The following is a 19,562-nucleotide window of genomic DNA, read 5'->3' as shown; positions in this document are numbered from 1 at the left end:
GCTGCACTTGAGGACAAGTTTATTTCAGATTTCCCATTCTGTATTGCTGAGGAAGTATCAGGTTCAGAGGCAAGGGTAGAACAACGTAAGACCAACAAACAGATCATTCCTGCTAGGAGGTGTTAGAAAAAGAGTTTGAGCCAGATAAACTCTACCTGTACTTTTTTTTTATTTAGCCCTTTGATACATGATTGTTAGCATCAGGAATATACAAACATTTCTATATGTTACAGAAGTATACTGTAAAGTATTTATTTTGTTCTACAATAATACATATTTTGGAGAGTGAGAAAAAGGAGAAACACAAACACTATAAAATCTAATTTTTCCTTTCATCTAGTTTGCTTTTGTCAACATTGAAAAAATCATCACTGATAAATAGGTGTGTCTTCTGAAAGATTTTCTTTGCGATTGATTATTCTTCCTTCACATAGTCATCCATGTAGAAATTCTATTCTGGAAATACGAGTAGTTTCTGAAAGCTGATAGCTAATACATGGCTCACGGTTCACCACTAGCATGTAGCCACAAAATCCCATTGTTCACCATTTGTAAAATCAGATATTTAGGGCATTTGTCCTGATCAATTTTGACCTGAAATTGCAAAGGTTGGACTTACGAAGTAAATTACAATATTCAAATGGTTTAAGAGAATCTAAGAGACAGTTATGGGCTTATCAACAAAACTGAAATTATTTTGAGGTTTTAGGGTTTTTTTCCAATCACTGAAAAAAGGAAATAAAATCTGTTGGATTTTGTGGATACGTGTGAAGGTGTAGAATTTGTGAATACATATGGAGCTAGGCAATCTGAGATGAATTCTATGCCATGAATGTCAAATCCTAGCTTTGCTCCCAATGGTACAAAACCTAAGCTTTGTTGCACACCTTGCACAACTTGAGAGGCACCTGCAGTATTTCTATTAGCTCCCTGTAACTGAAGGGCTTAAATAATGAATTTGAAATGTGTTGGTCACAGGTGCAAATTAAATTGAAGCACTCTGTAAAAGTATTACAAAATTATTATTTCATTCATTAACAAGGGCATATAAAAGAGTCGTTTCTGTACTATTTTGTGTTGCAGTCTTTCCATGCCAGTTAATGGACAGGACTTTATATCAAAAAGATACAATCTGCGGAATCACAAGCTTGCTGACTAGTTTGAGCCAGTCTTTGGAAAAATAAACAAATCAAAAATTGACTAACAACATCTTGAAGACTATATGAAGGATATATTTTCTGAATGCTTCTTAAAAGCCAAACTTTCATTTCTGAAACATTTCTTACCTTCAGAATCTGTTCCATTACCTGACGGAAGTGAAGTCAAATGGTGTGGTGAAAATCCCTGAGGTGAAAGGTGATGAGGCCTGGAAGGTGTACTTTGATGATGCTGCACAGGAAATTGTGGATGAATTTGCAATGCGCTATGGAATTGAATATATTTATCAAGCTATGACGTAAGTATCATCATGGCTGGCTTTCTGCTTTGATGTCAGCAATGTGTTTGAGGGAAGTAACGAGTCTGGAGCCTTTGTGAATTCATTCACTGTTTCTCTTCCATTCCTGGCTTTAAATTCTTATCATTTTGTCCATCTGATTCTCATTAAAGTGCTTCTCATCTGCAGTGGCTTTAAGATATAAGCATTTTATAAGCTGTTACTGGTATTACTGCTAATGCATTCCTTAATCCTTATGATACTGATATGTAACACAGTTCAGAAAGACTTCCAGTGTTCCAGATGCGACTGGGACAGGGTTTCACAAGCTCTGTTCTCTTTTCTGCTACTATGGAAGCTCACTAGTGGCTACAGTGAGCTTCCACAGTATATGTAAATAATTTGTGCAAACCATTTTTAGCAGTACTGAGCCCTATTACTGCATCATCCATTCCGAAGGAGCTGTCTGAACACCTTAGAACACAGCACCATAGAGCTCAGAGGCCTGCAGATGTGAGAGATCCATCATGTGGTCTCAATTTATCCAGCAAAAAGTTTTCTGGTGAAAAGGACTATATTCTGCTGGAGCTGTAGAAAAGCAGGGGATCAAAATGAGTCCTATAAATAAAAAATACAGGCTTTTCTCTTACAGAAACCTGATATTATGGGATTTTTAATCAGAACATCTCTCATATTTTTGCATCTCTTTACCTCCTAAAAAGAAGAGTCTTATTATAAGTAAGAAGGTATCTAAAAATCTCAAGCTTTCTTTTCTTTGCAGAACATATTGACGCCACGTACTATTGCAATGAGCTTGTCTTTCACTTTATGTAGCTGTCTGTGAATTCTTGTATTGTTCATCTAACAGAAGTTCAGGGAATGTATTTTGTACTATACACATTTTTAATGATCTTTTTTCAAGGAATTTAGACAGCATAGCAGAGAATAATTAATGAAACTTGAGAGCTCCTCTGTTTTGTATTTAAACTACATATGGAGGAATTAATGTGTTGACTTTCATGAGTATTTGTGTTTCTGTGTTTAGTTTCTCTGTGTGATTGTTATGTCGTTTAGTAACTTATCCTGGTATTGTAATTTTATAACTTGATTTAAAATGGTATGGGATTTTTACCAGAATGTTAGTGATAGAGTTGTTCCTGCTGTGTGTATCGAAATGAATTCAAGTCTTGACCAGAAATGAATTGTTAAGAGCTATTATTGCCAAAGGAGGGTGGTTATTAGCAATTCACATAAGAAATAATGGGCTGATTTTGCATTAGTTTTGTCTTAACTATAGCCCCAATAGTTGATTATCTCAGTATAACATGGCTGTATTTTTGACTGACAACTTTAACTGTAAAACTATTTTGAATTTTGTTTTTCTTCATCTCTAGATGTATTCAAGTACTGCAAAATTTTCCAGAAAAAGTTTGAAACCAGTTTTAGAAATTCAGATGTTGCAAAAGTTAGCATTGCAAAAATAGCAATATAACTGATAGAAGTACATAAAATCTTTTTTACTTAAAAGTGGTAGAAATTGACAGGTTATATTTTTATATAAAGAAGATGCCTTATTTTTAACTCAGTAAATAACATAACATGCAGATATTCATGAAAAGTAAGTAAATTTTGTTTGCACATCTAAGATGGAGCTGCGCATGTACTCCAACACATTTTTCAGGAGTCCTTACTCAAAAATTCTAACCAAGGCATTTGAAGTTAATTGACATATTTTGCCTTGTCCTCTTTTTGTTCTTGCTTTCTTCTATATCTTTTAACCCAAATTTCCCTGATGTTGTTGACTGTAAACCAGATATCTGAGGGCAGATGTAATGAGAAAGTGAATTTAATATTAGATAGTCACAAGGTATAAAAGCTAAAATTTCATTGCCCCCATACCCACATCCCTTTATATTTTAAAATGTTTCATGTCAATAATGAGCACTGTCTTTTTGAGGGAAAGGCCTCAGCCTTTTTAAGTTGGGAATAAAATCAGTGATGCATGTAATCTCAAGTAATACTTGGAGAAAAATATATATTCATATACATTGTTTTGCTGAATCATCTGCACATCTCAGAGCATTCAGATTTCAGGAAGAGGAGTAGTGAAGACACTAAGTCTATTTGTCATGAGGAATTTTCATTTGCACTATTATCTCCTGGTTTTATTTCTTTTTATGAGATTACCTTTTTTTCTGGAAAAGTTTTAGTGGCTGGAAGAAAATGTACAGCTTCTTGATTTGGAAAATAGAATTATCAGATTGCATTTTGTAACAAAGATCTTCTGCTAAAACAAAAGCAATTTTCTACTATACGACAGAGAGAGAATTTGAATGTAATCACTTTGCCCAGAGGAATATTGTGTAAGAACTTTTTGCTTGAGAATCTAGTTGCAGAATACTTCTACTGCATGTCTCATGGTAACATTGGAAATTAAAATGTTTGTGTTTGTAAATGCAAAACTGATTAAGCTTTAATACCCTGGGATCCAGACCCCAGAGAGCATCTGCATTTTATCAGGCTACATGAGTTTTAGGATGCTGTATTCATATTTGTTTTAAAGATAGCTGTTATAAAAAGTCTCAGTTGCCACAAAATGATAGTCAGTCTTGACCCTTTTAAGTAGAGATAGATGCCATATGCTGGAGTGGGAACATATGCCTTTCTGCATTTCTGCACAACATAAACCTGATTAAGCTTCTCTAAAGTACCCCTGTCTAAAGTGATTTGGCACCTGTTCCACTACAGCAATAAATAATCCCACTTGTCTATTATTTCTGGTTCATTATAGTGGCTTTGTCATCTATGATCTCTTAATAAACCCTGAAGATTTCCTTCTGGCCCTCAATAGTTATTTCTATCTTTTCCTAAGCACAGAAATAATATTTCAAAAATTTAGTCTTTCTTTTCTAAACACAGTAAATATATACTCATACTGAAATGTGGGAATCAAACCAGGAGATACCACACACGTTACCTGTCTGCTCTAATCATTGTCCCTACTTTGATCTTTCTCACCAAACTTAGAAAGATAATGAATTCAGGTGTGGTTGCACCTCTTGCTGGAGATAGGAGCATGTCCACATTTTTATGAGAACAATGCAGACGCTTTTTCCCTAAAGATGCTGACTTAGAAGGGGTGTTTTGCTCTCAAGATACAGATTATGACTGCACAGTTCCTGAGCAAGGAAATCTGCTTTAAGTTACCAAATGCAGAATTCATGGGAGTAGAAAAACAGCCGTCGACCCAAACTAAAATACAACAAAAAGACTGATTTTGTTGCAGTAATTGCATCTCTTTGAAGTCTTGACTGTATAGGTTATATAATCCACTCTTCTTTCTTATGACTATTTTATGCTTCCATTCCTCATGAAGTCTGTACTAGGAAAAGAAAAGCGAGACCATTACAGCCACTCTTACATGGTTCAGATGAGAATTTTTTTGGTTTTTTTGATGCATAACAGCCAGACAGACACTGTTAGCCACACAACTAGTATGTGTGACTCCCAGAAGAACAAGCAGGGATGTGTGAGACAATAGGGAGGAAAATAAGTATCACAAAAAGCAGGAAGAAAAAGTAGAAAAACACAGTGATCCTGCTGCCCTTTATTTTGATGACTGTGGGGACTGATGGCAATTTATGCTGTAAATTCAATGTCTAGAAGGAATCAAACTGAAATTTTATTTATCTACATATATTAAGCCACATTCTGCAGTGAAGAAAAAGTAACTTTTTTTTCTGTCATTCATCTTTCAACTTAATTTACTTCTCTTTAGAAGGCAAAAATCCGAGCACGTATTGCAACGGTGTTTGACTAGACTCTGAAATTACACATAATATCAGCAGCCTGAATTTACTATGTAATAGAGTCAAGTCAATAAAAGCTCTATAAGATTTTTACTTCTTACTGGCAAAAGTCACCACAGGTAGAACCTAATGATTCTCAATCAGCAACATAGCTCTCATTCCAGCAGGTTAATGGGCACTAACTACATCATCTTGTTCTCCTGCTAGTTTTCAATTAATGTGGCAGCATTACAGAAAGCACACAAATCGCCCATTAAACTAATTTTTTATTGATAGCATTTGCTTACTGATGAGTACAGCACATGAATTAGACTCCTTTCTTTGCTAATTCATGCTAGCAGAAATATTGGAAGAATCCCAGGCACTGCATATTGGTCAGAAAATTGTATATATAGTAAGAAAGTTGGAGCAAGCAGGCCTGGCTTCAGCTTATGCAGTGCAGCCTTGCTCTAAAATGTGTGAGATTTAGCAATGGTTGCTATGACATCATGTGCCCACTAGAAATTGTTAATAACTCATGCTACTAGCTACTGTTTGCAAAGCCCTGAAAAAACAAGGATAGGTGTTTACTTTGATTTATTCATTTTAGCAAGCAGAAGGAATCCAAGTATCTTGCAGGTAACTGATAACCTGAGTTAGCAGCACTCTGAGTCATGACCCATATTGCATACTTAATAGGTCCTGTGAACATTAGAGATTTTAATTAAATGATGGAGAGAAACAAAAATCTGTCGTGCATGCTTTATCATAATTTTCACATTACACCTGAAACAGTGCAGTGATACAATAAGGACATAAATTACAGCAATTGCTTTAAATTTTCCTTGTGAAAAATTGGTACAATTAGGGTCTATTCTTAATATAAGAATTTGCAACAATCTTTAGTGCAATACAACAAGAATTCAGTACAGGTAGTTCATTGTGAAATACTTAGGGGGACCTTCAGAAGACACCTTAAAATGTTGACCCAAACAATATTTCCATGGTCTGTCATGTTCCCTCAGGTCAATTGAAACAATCTCAGTGATTTCTTTGCTGCTGACTGCTCCTTTTGCCTGCCTCAACCCTCAGCAGAGCATATGTTATAGGTATGACTCTAAGTCCAGTGGGGTTATTAGTGCCTTTTTATCTCCAGATTGATGTTACTCAGGCACTAAGGACCTTTAAGTCCACTAAAAGACTTTTGGAAATTAAAGGTCATCAGTATTAAAAGTGTTAATTATTTTGTCAATTTTTGATAAGTGGCTCTGATCATCCCTACATATATTTCCCAAACTTACTCAAAGATAAGGAGATATTTCTATAAGCTTTAAAGGTTGCCTTCATTGGTGAGAACCACCTGACATCACTATTGTATTTTATTACAAAGGAAAGTATTATTCTTCTACTTGACAGAAAACATGTGACATATGTTTTGAAAGATTTTTCGAGGGGTAGAGAACTGTGTTTTTCTTTTGTTGAATCCACGTTTCAGTCTTCAAAAGCACTTCTTGAAAATACTGGCTATGAATTAAAGGTTTGGTAACACTATTCCATGAGCACATAACTGGGAATGCTGGGCTCTAGTCTTGGCCCATGTGGTTGGTTTCTGTGTAGTTTTGAACAGTTTCTCTCAGTTATGGAAAATGCAGATAATAGCAATTAATAATTGCCCCTACAGGAAAATAATCTTGAATAATGCCTTGAAAGATGATTTGGGCAGTGACAACAGTTAAGGGCATTTGGCTTAAATTCAGGAGGAGAGTTCAATTGTACCTTTTGTCAATTTTTTTTCTTGGAAGGGCATTAGTGCCCAGGTGGTTCAGGCCCAGCACACTGCTCTGCCTTATGCTCCTGAGGAGGAACAGGAGAGAGGAGCCAGAGACTCCAGCTAAGAGGAGCATGTGGCCAGATCAGGACCTTCAGTCATACAGAGCCTGATTAGAATTTCTTAATCCTCTTCTCCTTGTACACCCATTTTTACCACCATCTTTTCCTAATCCCCTTCATTCTCTTTACTATTTGTGTACATTTAGTCTTTATCCCTTTCTCTCTCCCAGTTCTGCCTAATTATAGATCTTGAAATTAGGAATTTATGTTTGCAATGATGATGTTCACTCTCCTCAGGTGTCAGATCTTTCATTCATCTATACCTCTCATGTTTTGTTGTGTTACAAGCTCTTTGTATGCTTCCAGCAGGCATCTCCTGTTTCATTAAACAAGTAAACAGTGCTGCTATGTTGCACCACTGTTTTGGCTGCTTTGGGTTTAATAGACTGATTACCTAAGTTTTACTGGCCTGGATCAAAGGGGAAGAATTTCAGTTATGGCCTAATTCAAATCAAGGTGAACCCAGAAGCTGCTTGAAGCATCTTTTATTAATAATGTAGGGTAAAATAAAAGCCACAGTAAAATGCTGGTTTGAGTCTTTTAGTTGGCAACACTTAAATCTTTTTCTACTGCAGATCTCTGTGACTTTCCATGATGATGAGTTAGAGTTTGCTTTTTAGGTTTTCTTTAATAATTAATGTTATGTTTAATAGCAATTAAAATCATTAAGTCATGTTTTTGTGTTTAGGATTAACAGAGTAAGAACTGAATGTGAAACTAATGTGGCCAGTTTGAAAATATCAGTGTGCAACAAGTGGCAACTGTGTGAAACATGTATGGATTTTCCTCATATACAGCTGAACAATTTTCTACGAGGTAGCCTGAAAGTTACATCATTAGAGTTAGAAAGAAATTATAATGGGAGAAGAAGAAGATTCCCTGCCATCTTTAATAACTGTTGGTTTGTTTGAATTTCAGGCACTTTTCCTGTCTCTCTTCTAAATACATGTGCCCTGGTGTTCCAGCAGTTATGAGTACATTGTTGGCCAATATAAATGCTTTCTATGCTCACACAACAGCAGCAACTAATGTATCTGCCTCAGATCGCTTTGCTGCTACTAACTTTGGGGTAAGTACATTTTCTTTTTTCAATAGAGTTCTGGTCCTTTTTTTTTTTTCCTAGTATATTCCATATTAACTTCTACATTGATATTCTTTTAATTGCTCATTTTAAAGAGTAAGTGTTGCTGTTAGCTTTTGAAATTTTACCCTGAATCTTTAAAATCAATCATCATAAAAGCCAGAGAAGATGCTGCTCAGCTCCTTGTGAGGCATAGAGGGTAGAAAGCACTGGCACACATTCAAAGCACTAAAATCTCCAGCAAACAGGTTTTGGTTTTGTTGCAGTGGGCCTTGCAAACTGCTACCTGCATTAGACTAAGTATTGGATGCAATTCCTTTCTTGGACTGTGTCATCAGTGAACTCATGTTAGCCTAATGGATGTAGCCATAAATGCTGCTCTTCTCACAAGGATCCATAATAATGGACTCTGATTTTTGCTGAAATTTTTGCTGGTGAATTATCCAAGACTTGGATTTAGGTATCAGGAATTTCAGGAGGAATAGTAGCATTTCAAGATGTGGTAATACTTCTTTTGTTATTGTTAATTTTTCTTCTGTGGATAGGTATCTCACGGCATGGACTTCTTAGTCTTTGAACATGATAAGAAATAAAGATCCATTCACTCCTTGTTCTGATTTCTTCACCTACTCTCAGAGGAATTGAGAGCAGTAAGGCAGAGCAATAATTCAAAGAGATTGCCGTCATAGCTCTGGTATTACACATTATACAGAGGGTATAAGCACAATCTTATGCTGAAAAATGTGTTTATTCTTTCCTCTTTTTTCTTTTTTCAGTAAGGTTTTTATTTGTAGGCTTGCTATCAAAGGTATATTTGATGTAACAGTTTTCATAAAATACCATTTATTGACATGAAATAACATATTAATCATAATTAAAATTAATTAAATACACATTAAAATTTCAAATTCAAAATTTTATTTGAAGTAGTGTTAGAGGCACTAGTACTCTTCTCCAGTATTAGAATAATAGAGGAATTATGAATATCAGATTTTCAACATAAAATTATGAAATTATACATTTGGATGCGTAAAACAAGAATTACTTAATATCTTTGTTGAAACAAGTCTTCTCTTTCAATGTTCAAGCTTTATTAGACCGTTGATGCAACTTTTGAAATTTAGAATGGTTTTTCTGGATTTTTGTCCTTTATTCCCATTTTTCTAATGATCAGAATACTTTTGTCCTCAGACTGGGCAGAGATTAAGTCCTTTCTCTGATGGTAATGCCAGTTTGCCTCTGATGCATTTCCAATCCAATTCATAGTTCAACAGATGGATAGAAAGAGAGTAGTAGGCATCACTAAAAGAGATTTGGAGCTCTTTTTTCAAACAATTGACTTATAGGCAAAATATCAGATTATTCTGCTTCTGGGTCAAAAGGCATTTGTTAGTGAATAGCTGCACATCATTTATCAAAAAGAACGTCTCAAATTCAAGTCCTCAGGCTACAGCTGGGAATGATTTGGCTGACTGAATATTTCAGGAGAGCTTTATAACATGACAAAAAAGTTCTCTTTTGATTGATCCCTTAAGGGAACTGTGCCAAATTAGTGGGGTTTGGTGTAGGTTAGAACTCCACTGATGAGAAACCATGCACAAAGACTCTATTTTCAAATTCCTGATCATCACATTTGAGGGATGGTACAGATACAATCAGTGCACCCTTAGAGCTATCAGCTTCTGCTTCTTCCAGAAGTCTGCTGCTTTCACATAGGCTGAGATTTCACAGTTTTGTGCAGTAGACTATGGAATATGTTCTAACATGGTAATTAGAAACTCATTAGTATTACTTGAGAATGGCACAACTCAGCTGGAAATCTCACAGCAAAATACTTTCACTGCTCTTTCATCTATCAAGATAACAAGTTAATCTTCACATTTGAAAGGAAAAAATATAAATTCATTGTGTTAGTATTTCTTAACTTATTCCTACAAAAGTCACTGTTTCAGAAATATAATTTTCAATCATAATTTTCCACCAAATTCTGTAGTAAATGAGCATCATTTACTACTTACTAAAGGAAGGGAGAGGTGGTTTCTTCAAGAGTTTAATCAGTTGCAAGGCAAATATAAGACAGGCAAATGTTGCATTGCAAAATCTTTGTGATTTCCCTAATGTATTGCACAGCTGCACAGTGTTTAATGCATACCAGGTATACAACATAGAAAGGGAAAATAAAGTGAATGAAGTGCATCGCCTGGCCTTGAAACATAGGTGTTTCAAACCATCACTTGTATATGAAATAATGGAAAAAAAAATGATTTTCAAATAAGTTAGGAGTGGAAAGAAGCTTTCTAAAACCCCAAAAATTACAGGAACCTGCAAATTCTTGTGCAACATATTCTTCTTTTCTTTGTACAGAGAGAAAAGTTCATAAAGCTGCTGGATCAATTGCACAATTCTCTGAGGATTGATTTGTCTAAGTACAGGGTATGTACAACATATTCTATTTGAGTCAACATGAAACCCCCAAATCCTTTGGAAAAAAAAATTACAGAATTTAAGCTGTTTAACACAAATATTATCCCAATTTGACAAAAAGAAAAAAACTTAGTATTTTCTTCCCAAAAAGCTAAGAATGGGTCAAGGGATTATCACATATTCAAGAAAGAGTAGTATTCAACAACTTTGATTAAATTGGTCTATAACTAGTCTTAAATTGATTAAGTTAATTCATCTGGGAATTGCCTTCACTGACTCAGGTAGTGCAGAGTGCAGTTACTGCTGTATTTTTTCTGGGAGCCTGACATCTTTGCTACAACTTGCATGCTAAAATCCTGGTAATGTTGAAAGAGTCTTGTCTCCTTGTTTTTCTATTTGGTATGAATTTGTTTCATTTCTGCCTCATGGAATCTCCTTCCACTGAGCTGTGCTCCAAAGCCAGCCTTTCAGGAAAGCAGGCACTGGGTTCCTGCCAGTAACCATTTGGTTCTGAACTCCCTCTCCAGTCCACTGGATCATGAAACTTTTAGACAATACCAAAGTTAGGGTTTCATCACTTGTGCCTCTCCTTTCAACTTCTAGGAGTGGCAGCCTCCAGGTCAAGGACTTGTCTGTTCATGTGACCTGCTCTCCAAAACTGGAGGAGAAAGGGAGTATTTAAAAGAACCCCAAGGCATTACAGAGAATGGCAGTTGCACATACTTGGTTTTTACAACCATATCCTTCATGAAGAAGATATGTTCATGCTACAATCTTTTCATTTTGAAGAATGCTGTCCAGACAGTATTGTAGCATGAGGCTGATATTTCATTAGTAAGAAGTTATTTAAGTAACACTACTTCACATCACTGTTAACCCAGAGATCGTAGCAAAAATTGAATATATTATTTCTACATTAAACTTACTACTGCATTTATGCCCCAAAATTATGTTTGTGCCATGTAAAACCCATTAATTATTTTCATTAGCAACAATTTCCAGACTTCTTGTAACATTTTTTATTCTGTCCATGTTTTGGAAATATCACAATATTTTGAATTATTCGTGTTACAAGTGCAGGAGAATTATCAAAGGTGTTCCTACTCATGTCCAAAGGATGCTCACCATTAACTACCTCACAGGCAGAATTTGGGTAACGTGAACATCTCTAATCCTTCCAAGCAGCACTTTCTGATTTCTTTGAGGGTTTTTAACTAGTTATTCAAGGATTTTACCTGTAACTCAAATTTTGCATGATTCCTCTTTCCCTGATTTACCAGGATAATTTTCCTGCCAGCAATTCTGAAAGACTCCAAGATCTGAAATCAACTGTGGATCTGCTTACCAGCATTACTTTTTTTCGGATGAAGGTATTGCCCTTTACTTGCGCAAATAAATTTTCTGACCTAAACAAAAAATTTTCCTTTTTAATTAGTTTAAAGTCAAGCCACCTAAAGCATACTTAGCTGAACTCCTTAGGAGTCATATAGAATAAGGGTTTTCTACTTATATAATAAAATCACAAGTCAAACAGCAAAATAGATCTGACAACTATTTGCCTTGGTCTCTCCAAAGGTTGAGATCCAAGTGGTCAAGCATGGAAATATTTTTGGAATGGAATGGTACAGATTAATATTACTGAATGGAAGAGAAAAGCACAAAGCAACCTTTAGCATGTGATTCCATTGCATTAGGCAACTACATAAAGAGAATTAAAATAATCCATTAAGTTAAAGTTTGAATTAATATATCCTGAAATGGACAAAAAATATTAACCCTTTGCTTTAAATAAATAACTGCTATTTGGCTGATATTCAAAGGAAAGTACATATTATACAGTTAAATTATTTCCTAAATAATAAAAAAACTGACAAAATGTAAACCCTAAGATTTAGAGATGTAATCTCTTGGGCACACATGCATCTTTCATCATATAAATATTTTAATTTAAATAAAATTTAGTGACAAAATCTAATTGCATGTGTTTTAATGTATCTTTGAACTAAATCCACCTTAATTCAACACAATTTTAATTATTTTTATCATTGCTTTTTTTGAATATTTTTCATCCTGTATAACAGAACTCCATTCAACACTTGGATATTTGTGTTCAATCTAATTCTGACCTTCTCCCACTTATGAAATATTTAATTAGGTCCTGGAATTGCAGAGCCCCCCTCGAGCCAGTACTGTGGTGAAAGACTGTGTAAAAGCCTGCCTGGATTCAACTTACAGATACATTTTTGACAATTGCTATGATCTCTACTCCCAATTAGTGGATCAGGTAAGGTCAAAATGAACTTGTTCTGTGCTATTGCTCAATCATTATTGTTAGTTTGCCTTCAGTAATCAAAAAAGCCTTCTGGTGCTCCTTCATATCAAAGCACTCAAGTTTTCATTTTATTTATGCATGGAGGAGCAACATACCATAAATACACCCACAGACAGCTATTAACTCTAAAATGTCTAACATGAGTGTCAGAATGGACACAATACCTCACAATGTAGTCATCAAGTTGGACATGACTGTGAAATTGTCCAGTGGTTTTGGGGAAGAAGATATTTGATTGATTACTGTTCATTTAAGATCTGTAAAAGGAAAATAGTCTTTTAAAATCTAACATTTCACTTCTGTAGCTTTAGAAAAAAAAATTAATATGCAGAAAATGGTATAGTCTTTCCAGCCTTATATTCTGTACAAATGCTGTATACTTGGATCCAAGCTTTAGTAACTGCTTTAAGAAAGCAGAGGATTTCTTAATGTTAGTCTGTCAGGTTGAGCTATCAATACAAAATAATTATAGCATTTGTTGTGTTCCAAATGTCATGCAAAATCCCTGAGAACACTCTTTATTTTTCAATATAATATGGTCATTCTACAAGTAATGTTAGAAGTAATTACTGTCTTAAAGGAGCATCATTTCTTTATCATAGTACCACCTGTGCCTTGTATTTGCTTTCTGGATGGTACACGGAAAAAATGGTAGTTCTGTGACTATTCCAGCCTTGAACAGAACTAGCCAAGTTCTTTGGCAAATGCACTTTTTTTTTGTGTGTGTGTATGATTAATAAGAACGCTCATACTAAGGATATAAGACTTCACATGAAATTGATTTGAATTTATTTATTTAAGTGAAAGATATTTCTCTTAAATCCAGGATATGAATTCCTGTGTTTTAGGAAAAGTGATATTTGCTGTTCAACATTTCTGAAATGAGAATTTGTTTTCTCTTGTTGGATTCCTTTTTCTGAAAAACCTTAACTGTAGCTTTGAATGTAAGAAATTCTCACCAGCACCAATGAGCACTCCACACTTAGTGCTGATGTGTGTTTATCCTACAACAGATTATATTGTAAGCTGAGTAGGAGTATAAATTAGTGGAAGGAGCAGCTTCAGGCATCACATCTATTTACGTCATAAACTGTTCTGTTTTCTCCCTAACGTTTACTCTGCAGCAATTTGATCTTGTCTGGTAAATATAATACGGAGTGCTGCTAGACTGGGTATTACATAAGCCTGCAGTTTATCAGTAGATTCTAGTCCTCAGTAAACAGCTAAAAGTGATGAAGCCATACCTCTGCAAAGCATTGTGACAACTGTATTCAAAAAATTCACAACTTTCTTTTTGTGAATCCATACAGTCATTTAGCCTGTCTATTTTAAAATATGGTTTTCAAGTGCAGAGATATATTACAGCTTTTCTGCTTGGTAGAGAATGTAAAACTTGCTTAAGTAAGGGTTCTCTCCCTTAAATTATATTTGAGGCAAAACAGGTAATGTTGTTATTATATTTTCCCTCACACCACTCTACTTAATGGTCTTAATGGTGAAATAAGAAATAAATTTTTAAAATCCACAAGTATTCACTCTGTTGGAAAACTTGAGTTAACTGCATTTCACTGTATTTCTGCACCTCTTGAGTTCTCATTCACAAGATTTCCAGCAGGGGCAGTTTTATATGGAAACTTTAAGCAGACAATTTTCTGTGCAGTTACAATCACAAAACAGTGCAAGAAATTTAAGTGAAGAAGTGTAAAACACATAATTTAAAATAAACAGATCACATTCAAAATAATTTATTTCTAACAGCAAATCACATTAAAAAAATTCAAGCAACAGTCGCATATAATCTTAATGCCAGACAGTAAAACTTTCTTTCCCAGAAGGTGGGAGACAATTCTGAGAAATATAACTGGTCTAACTTTATTAATAGAGAGATTAGTAAAATTAATTCAAAAGACTACCTGAATTCTGCATCAGCTCTTGAGTTGTACAAGGAGACTTTGTTCAGCATGGTCCTCTTATGGTTTCCTATCAGTATATCCAATAGTGTGTTTGGTTTTAGGAACACTTGAATATGCAGCTTGTTTGAACCAAAGCTCTGGAGGCCTTCCAGTGAATCCAGGTGACTGGCTTGTGGTACCACTGTTATAATAATGAAGCAGTAACTAGTAATGTAATTAACATTTCATTAGCTTGTGTCCAAGCCCCTTAGATTAGACCAGATTCCACCATTAAGCTTCCTCAGTACCCTTCCCTTATCTCTGGTCTCTCCCCATCAGGTGAGGTCCCCTCCCCTCTGAGGGAGGGAGCTCATCCTAGCATGGTTCTGCACACAGGAGGTTCATGATTTAGCTGCACAGCTGAGCTCTGAGCTGTGAGACTGAGCACTGAGATCAGTGAGCCCCGAAGCAACAAGGAATGGTTCTTATGTAGGTCAGCACCTGCTCTCCCTCAGGGGGAGGACTGGCAGATGTTGTCCTGCTGAGGCCCCTGCACGCTCAGGGTGTATCTGTGTGTAACTCAGGGTAACCACCTTCTGCAAATGCTTTTGGCTGCAACCTAAAATTCTCAGAGATGCCTGCCACAGTGTTTTGAGAAAATGTGCTTCAGATCTGATTGTGTGAGATTGATTAATTTTGGGGTGAAAATTGGGCAATGACTGTTAAAATTGAGGGGCTTGAACTGGAGTTTTTGGATATTTGCCACTATGAACACAAAAAGTAAATCACAAAATATGCTCAGCAGTCTCCAATTCCTCTCTTTATTGCTCTCTACCTTCGTGTCAGGCAGGCAATCACTGTTAAAAGCTAATGTCTTGCAGCAAAATATCACCCCTGAGGATATTTCCTGGGGTGAAGCATTGCAAATGCTAACAGCATGCAAAAATGTCGTACTACAGTTCCACACCAGAATACAAAGAACAGCTGATGGCAAAAAACCAATGACTACCAGAGGCAGTAAAACATGATAGCTTGACAGTCTTACTGACATGTATATTGCTATCCTCATTATTGGAGACAAAGCCCTCTGATGAAGGACTATCTAGCTCCTCATGCAACACATGTAGTATTTTCTCTTTTAATTAATGGTTAGCTGAGTGAAGTGCTTAGCTACCCTAAGTTAAAAAGACATATCCTGGAGAAGTAGTTTAGGAAGCACTTTGATAGCTTTCTGACTCAATTTACAGATACGTCACTCTTTCTGTTTTCTTGAGAAAACAAATTTTGAAATCTGGCTGGTGCTCGCAGTGACTGAAGTCCCTTCGATAAATCTTTTTGCAGTCTTCTCCACTGAGTGACACCAATGAAATGCAGACCGTACCCTTCATGTTATCTGAAGAGCTCTTGATCAGTACAAATAATTTCATGACTGATAGCACCAATATACTGGAATAAAACACTGAAGTACTTTAAATCTGACAGCAGCTCATCAGAACAGGCCTGATATTTTACCTGATGTTAGGGACCTTTACTTGAGTCTTGTCTCAGCTCGGCATGTTGTCACAACACAGCTTGGTGCAAACTGGAGGTAGCAAAGAGCAGTTGACTCCTTCAGGAGCCAGGGGTGGTACAGCTGCAGCAGCACAGTACTGCCCTTGCCATTCATCTCTCATAAGGGTACAGCACCTTGGGCTGGGTTGATAATGAGCTAAAAACACCCCAGATCTGTGAATCAGAGCTGTGGATGAGCACATGGATGGGCCTATGCTTTGGGAGCTGGCTCAGTTTTGCTTTACTCAGTTGTGAGTCCCTGGTCACTTTTCCATTTGGGATTTGGGAATCCAAGCCTCGTAGCTGTTTTTGAAAGTGTACTTTTCTCTCTTTAGTATAAATGACGAAAAAAATTTGTTAGATTATTTATTTCTTATAGAAATACTGCAAAAATTGAAGCATGACTGTGATCTGTGGTTTTCAAACACATTCAGAAGAATGAAGTGGGAAATAAAGTGCAATAGCAAAAGCTGTTTACTAGAGAGTCCTATTTTTCAGGCATGCAAATTTTAGTGTCAAGTAATAATTCTTGTGAGGCCCTTTGTTGTATTTATATATTGCTTTAAATTTACTGAAAAGGTTCTGACTTCTTCAAATCTGGCATGCAGAGGGTACTTAGAGATCGCTCCTTGTGTTGCAGCATTGTGTTTGATGGGCAGCATGTTAACCCCTGTAATAGAAAAACATTTGGTAAATTACCTCAGAACAGAAGGATGCATTTTGTGCTATGATATTTCCAGCCCCATTCTGAGAATTTTCTGTCAGAAGAAGACCAGATCTTACAGATATAATTTCTTCTTGGCAGCTTGTCTGAGAACACTGGTTAGGAAGTCAATGAGCTTGCAATAAGTGAGGGACTCACTTTGGTCTTCCACCACCTATTCCCTGCAGAAGCAGAGCACATCTGGGTGGGTGGGTCAGATCAAAACCCCAGTGTAATGTAGCTGGCCACTGCAGAGGAGCTATGCATGTTACTCTGCCCTAAACAGATAGACCAGTTAAACCAGCTCCTTTCACCTGCCAGTCCTTGAAGAAAAGGCTGACAATTCTTGATGAGAATTAATCCAAAAGAATTCTGTTCCGCTTCAGTTGGTACTGGAGAGCACATTAAGGTTGCCTGGAGAAGGTGTGGGTGCCCCATCCCTGCAAGTGTTCAAGGCCAGTTTGAATGGGACTCTGAGCAACGTGGAGCAGTGGAAGGTGTCCCTGCCCAGAGCAAGAGGAATGAAAAAGATGATCCTTGACATCACTTCCAACCCAAACCATTATGTTATTCTATGATGATTCTTCAAATAGAGTTTCAGTTTCAGTTTCAAATATATTAATGGTTTTGGAGTTAGTTACTGTGCAACAGCACTGCAAGGGAAATCCCTCACAGGTTTTGAATGCATGTCTGCAAGTGATTTCTGAATTTAGGCTCTCTTGAGTAATTTCTGCAAGGCCAAATTTTCAATCTTTTAGATATTAAAAATATCAATAAAATTATATAAAATTCTAAAAATAGGTAGGTGTTATATGTGAATGTCTACATATGTGTATATATATAGTGCATATTGTATATTTCCTGGTGATTCTACATTAAGTAATACTATATGTAATGTATGCAGTTTAAAATATGGAAGAATTGTTAAAATTAATATTTCATTATCTAAGACCGATCTATAAAATTGCCCTTTGCAGCCTTGTGCTGATCAAGGCTACTGTGTTGGTTTCCATTGAATTCCCACTGTATCATTATTTATACAGAAAGTTTTGTATTCTGAAACCCAGTTTGGGGCTTGCAGCAGACAGCAATATCTAACTTTCTGATATTATAGGATTCGATTTATCAAAGTCACACAGATAATAATGGGTATTGACTGCACAGAACATAACAAAATAAAAACAAAGAAAATTAAACCAGACATTCATCCTACAATCTGGTAAAATCAGTGATGGGAGAAGTTGAAAGCCCTCTGTTTCTCAGACCAGGCTTTACAGATTTGTCTCAGGGTAATAGAGATGTAGATTTTAATCTTGCTTCACACTGGGTCTGAGAATGCTTTCTCCAGTCTCAGCCACTTTTCTAGAGTACAAAATGTTTGTTTGTCAACAGTTTAGCCTTTTTTTTTTCCCATTAAACTCAGAAAACTCCCTCTCCATTTTATTTTTCTCTTTAAGAGAGTATCAAAACACCAGTAATGATTTTGGAGGCTCTGTGCTGCATGATCCATTGCTTGAATATGAATTCAGTGACTAGTATATTGACATTAAAAGGGAATTGAGAAAAACATGATTTGGTGCAAATAATTTATTTAGATTCATATCCTATGCAAAATTGTTCTTACACACTTCCTCTTTCTGATTTTGATGTCTTATGTAGCAAAAAACAAAGAGTTATCACCTAGTTTGGATGTTGCAATAAAAAACCCACAGAGAATCTCCAGTACTTACTGTGTTTGTGAATCTCAAATGAATAATATGACTTCTCTTTAAAGGCACTTTTCTTATAAGGTGTTTGCTACCACTCTAGAGTGATCCTAAAGACAAGTACCCAAGTCAATTAAGATGAGAGTATAAAAACCTGTCTTGTTGGTGAGATATCATCTACTCTTATTGCTTGTCTCATCTGCCAGCAGAAGCCCCTTAGGATTATCATTGTTGTCCCTTTGGCCAGTCACTTACTAAGCTTTAAAGTACAGGACATCTTATGGCATTTCATGGTTCTGTGCATGTGGGCAGCATTACCATCCAAAGTGATGTTACAGGAGATCAAGATATTTTAAATAACCTTTCCTATGTGAAAAAGCTCATGGAAAAGAAATTGATTCTGCTAATTGGCAAACTTTCATTCATATCAGCATTTGGAAAGGTCTCTTGGTTACTGGAAGAGCAGTCTGTGATTTGAGCCTGTTTAGTGATGTATCAAACAAAAACAGAAGACAGGAAACTTCAGAAACTCCTTAATTTTAAAATTAAGAACCACTAATAGCATCAGTTTAATTAGTCATTTTGTCATCTTGCTATATCAAGAACTTATGTTCCTCTTGACCTTTTCAGCTGTATTTTTAAAAAATTCTCATTGTTATCATCCTCTACAATAATAAGCAGTATTTAGGGTCTCCTATAACTTTTCACTGTATTTGTTCCAATGTTGCACTAATTAGGTATAACAACTATTTAGTTCATG

General features: G+C 35.9%; 1 protein-coding gene across 2 annotated transcripts in view; it reads left to right on the top strand.

The window, feature by feature from the left end:
* Positions 1–19,562, top strand: part of UNC13C (unc-13 homolog C) — a 167,306-nt gene that overhangs the window by 89,083 nt on the left and 58,661 nt on the right. For both annotated transcript variants that reach the window (XM_059858311.1, XM_059858312.1), the window contains 5 exons: positions 1,293–1,456; positions 8,032–8,182; positions 10,559–10,627; positions 11,899–11,988; positions 12,774–12,902. In XM_059858311.1, coding sequence (XP_059714294.1) covers positions 1,293–1,456; positions 8,032–8,182; positions 10,559–10,627; positions 11,899–11,988; positions 12,774–12,902 — 603 coding nt within the window. The remainder of the gene's footprint in view (positions 1–1,292; positions 1,457–8,031; positions 8,183–10,558; positions 10,628–11,898; positions 11,989–12,773; positions 12,903–19,562) is intronic.

Source organism: Haemorhous mexicanus, chromosome 13, assembly GCF_027477595.1.
Source record: "Haemorhous mexicanus isolate bHaeMex1 chromosome 13, bHaeMex1.pri, whole genome shotgun sequence".
Lineage (NCBI taxonomy): Eukaryota > Metazoa > Chordata > Aves > Passeriformes > Fringillidae > Haemorhous > Haemorhous mexicanus.
The sequence above is the reverse complement of the archived record's forward strand: the minus strand, read 5'-3'. Positions and strand labels throughout refer to the sequence as shown.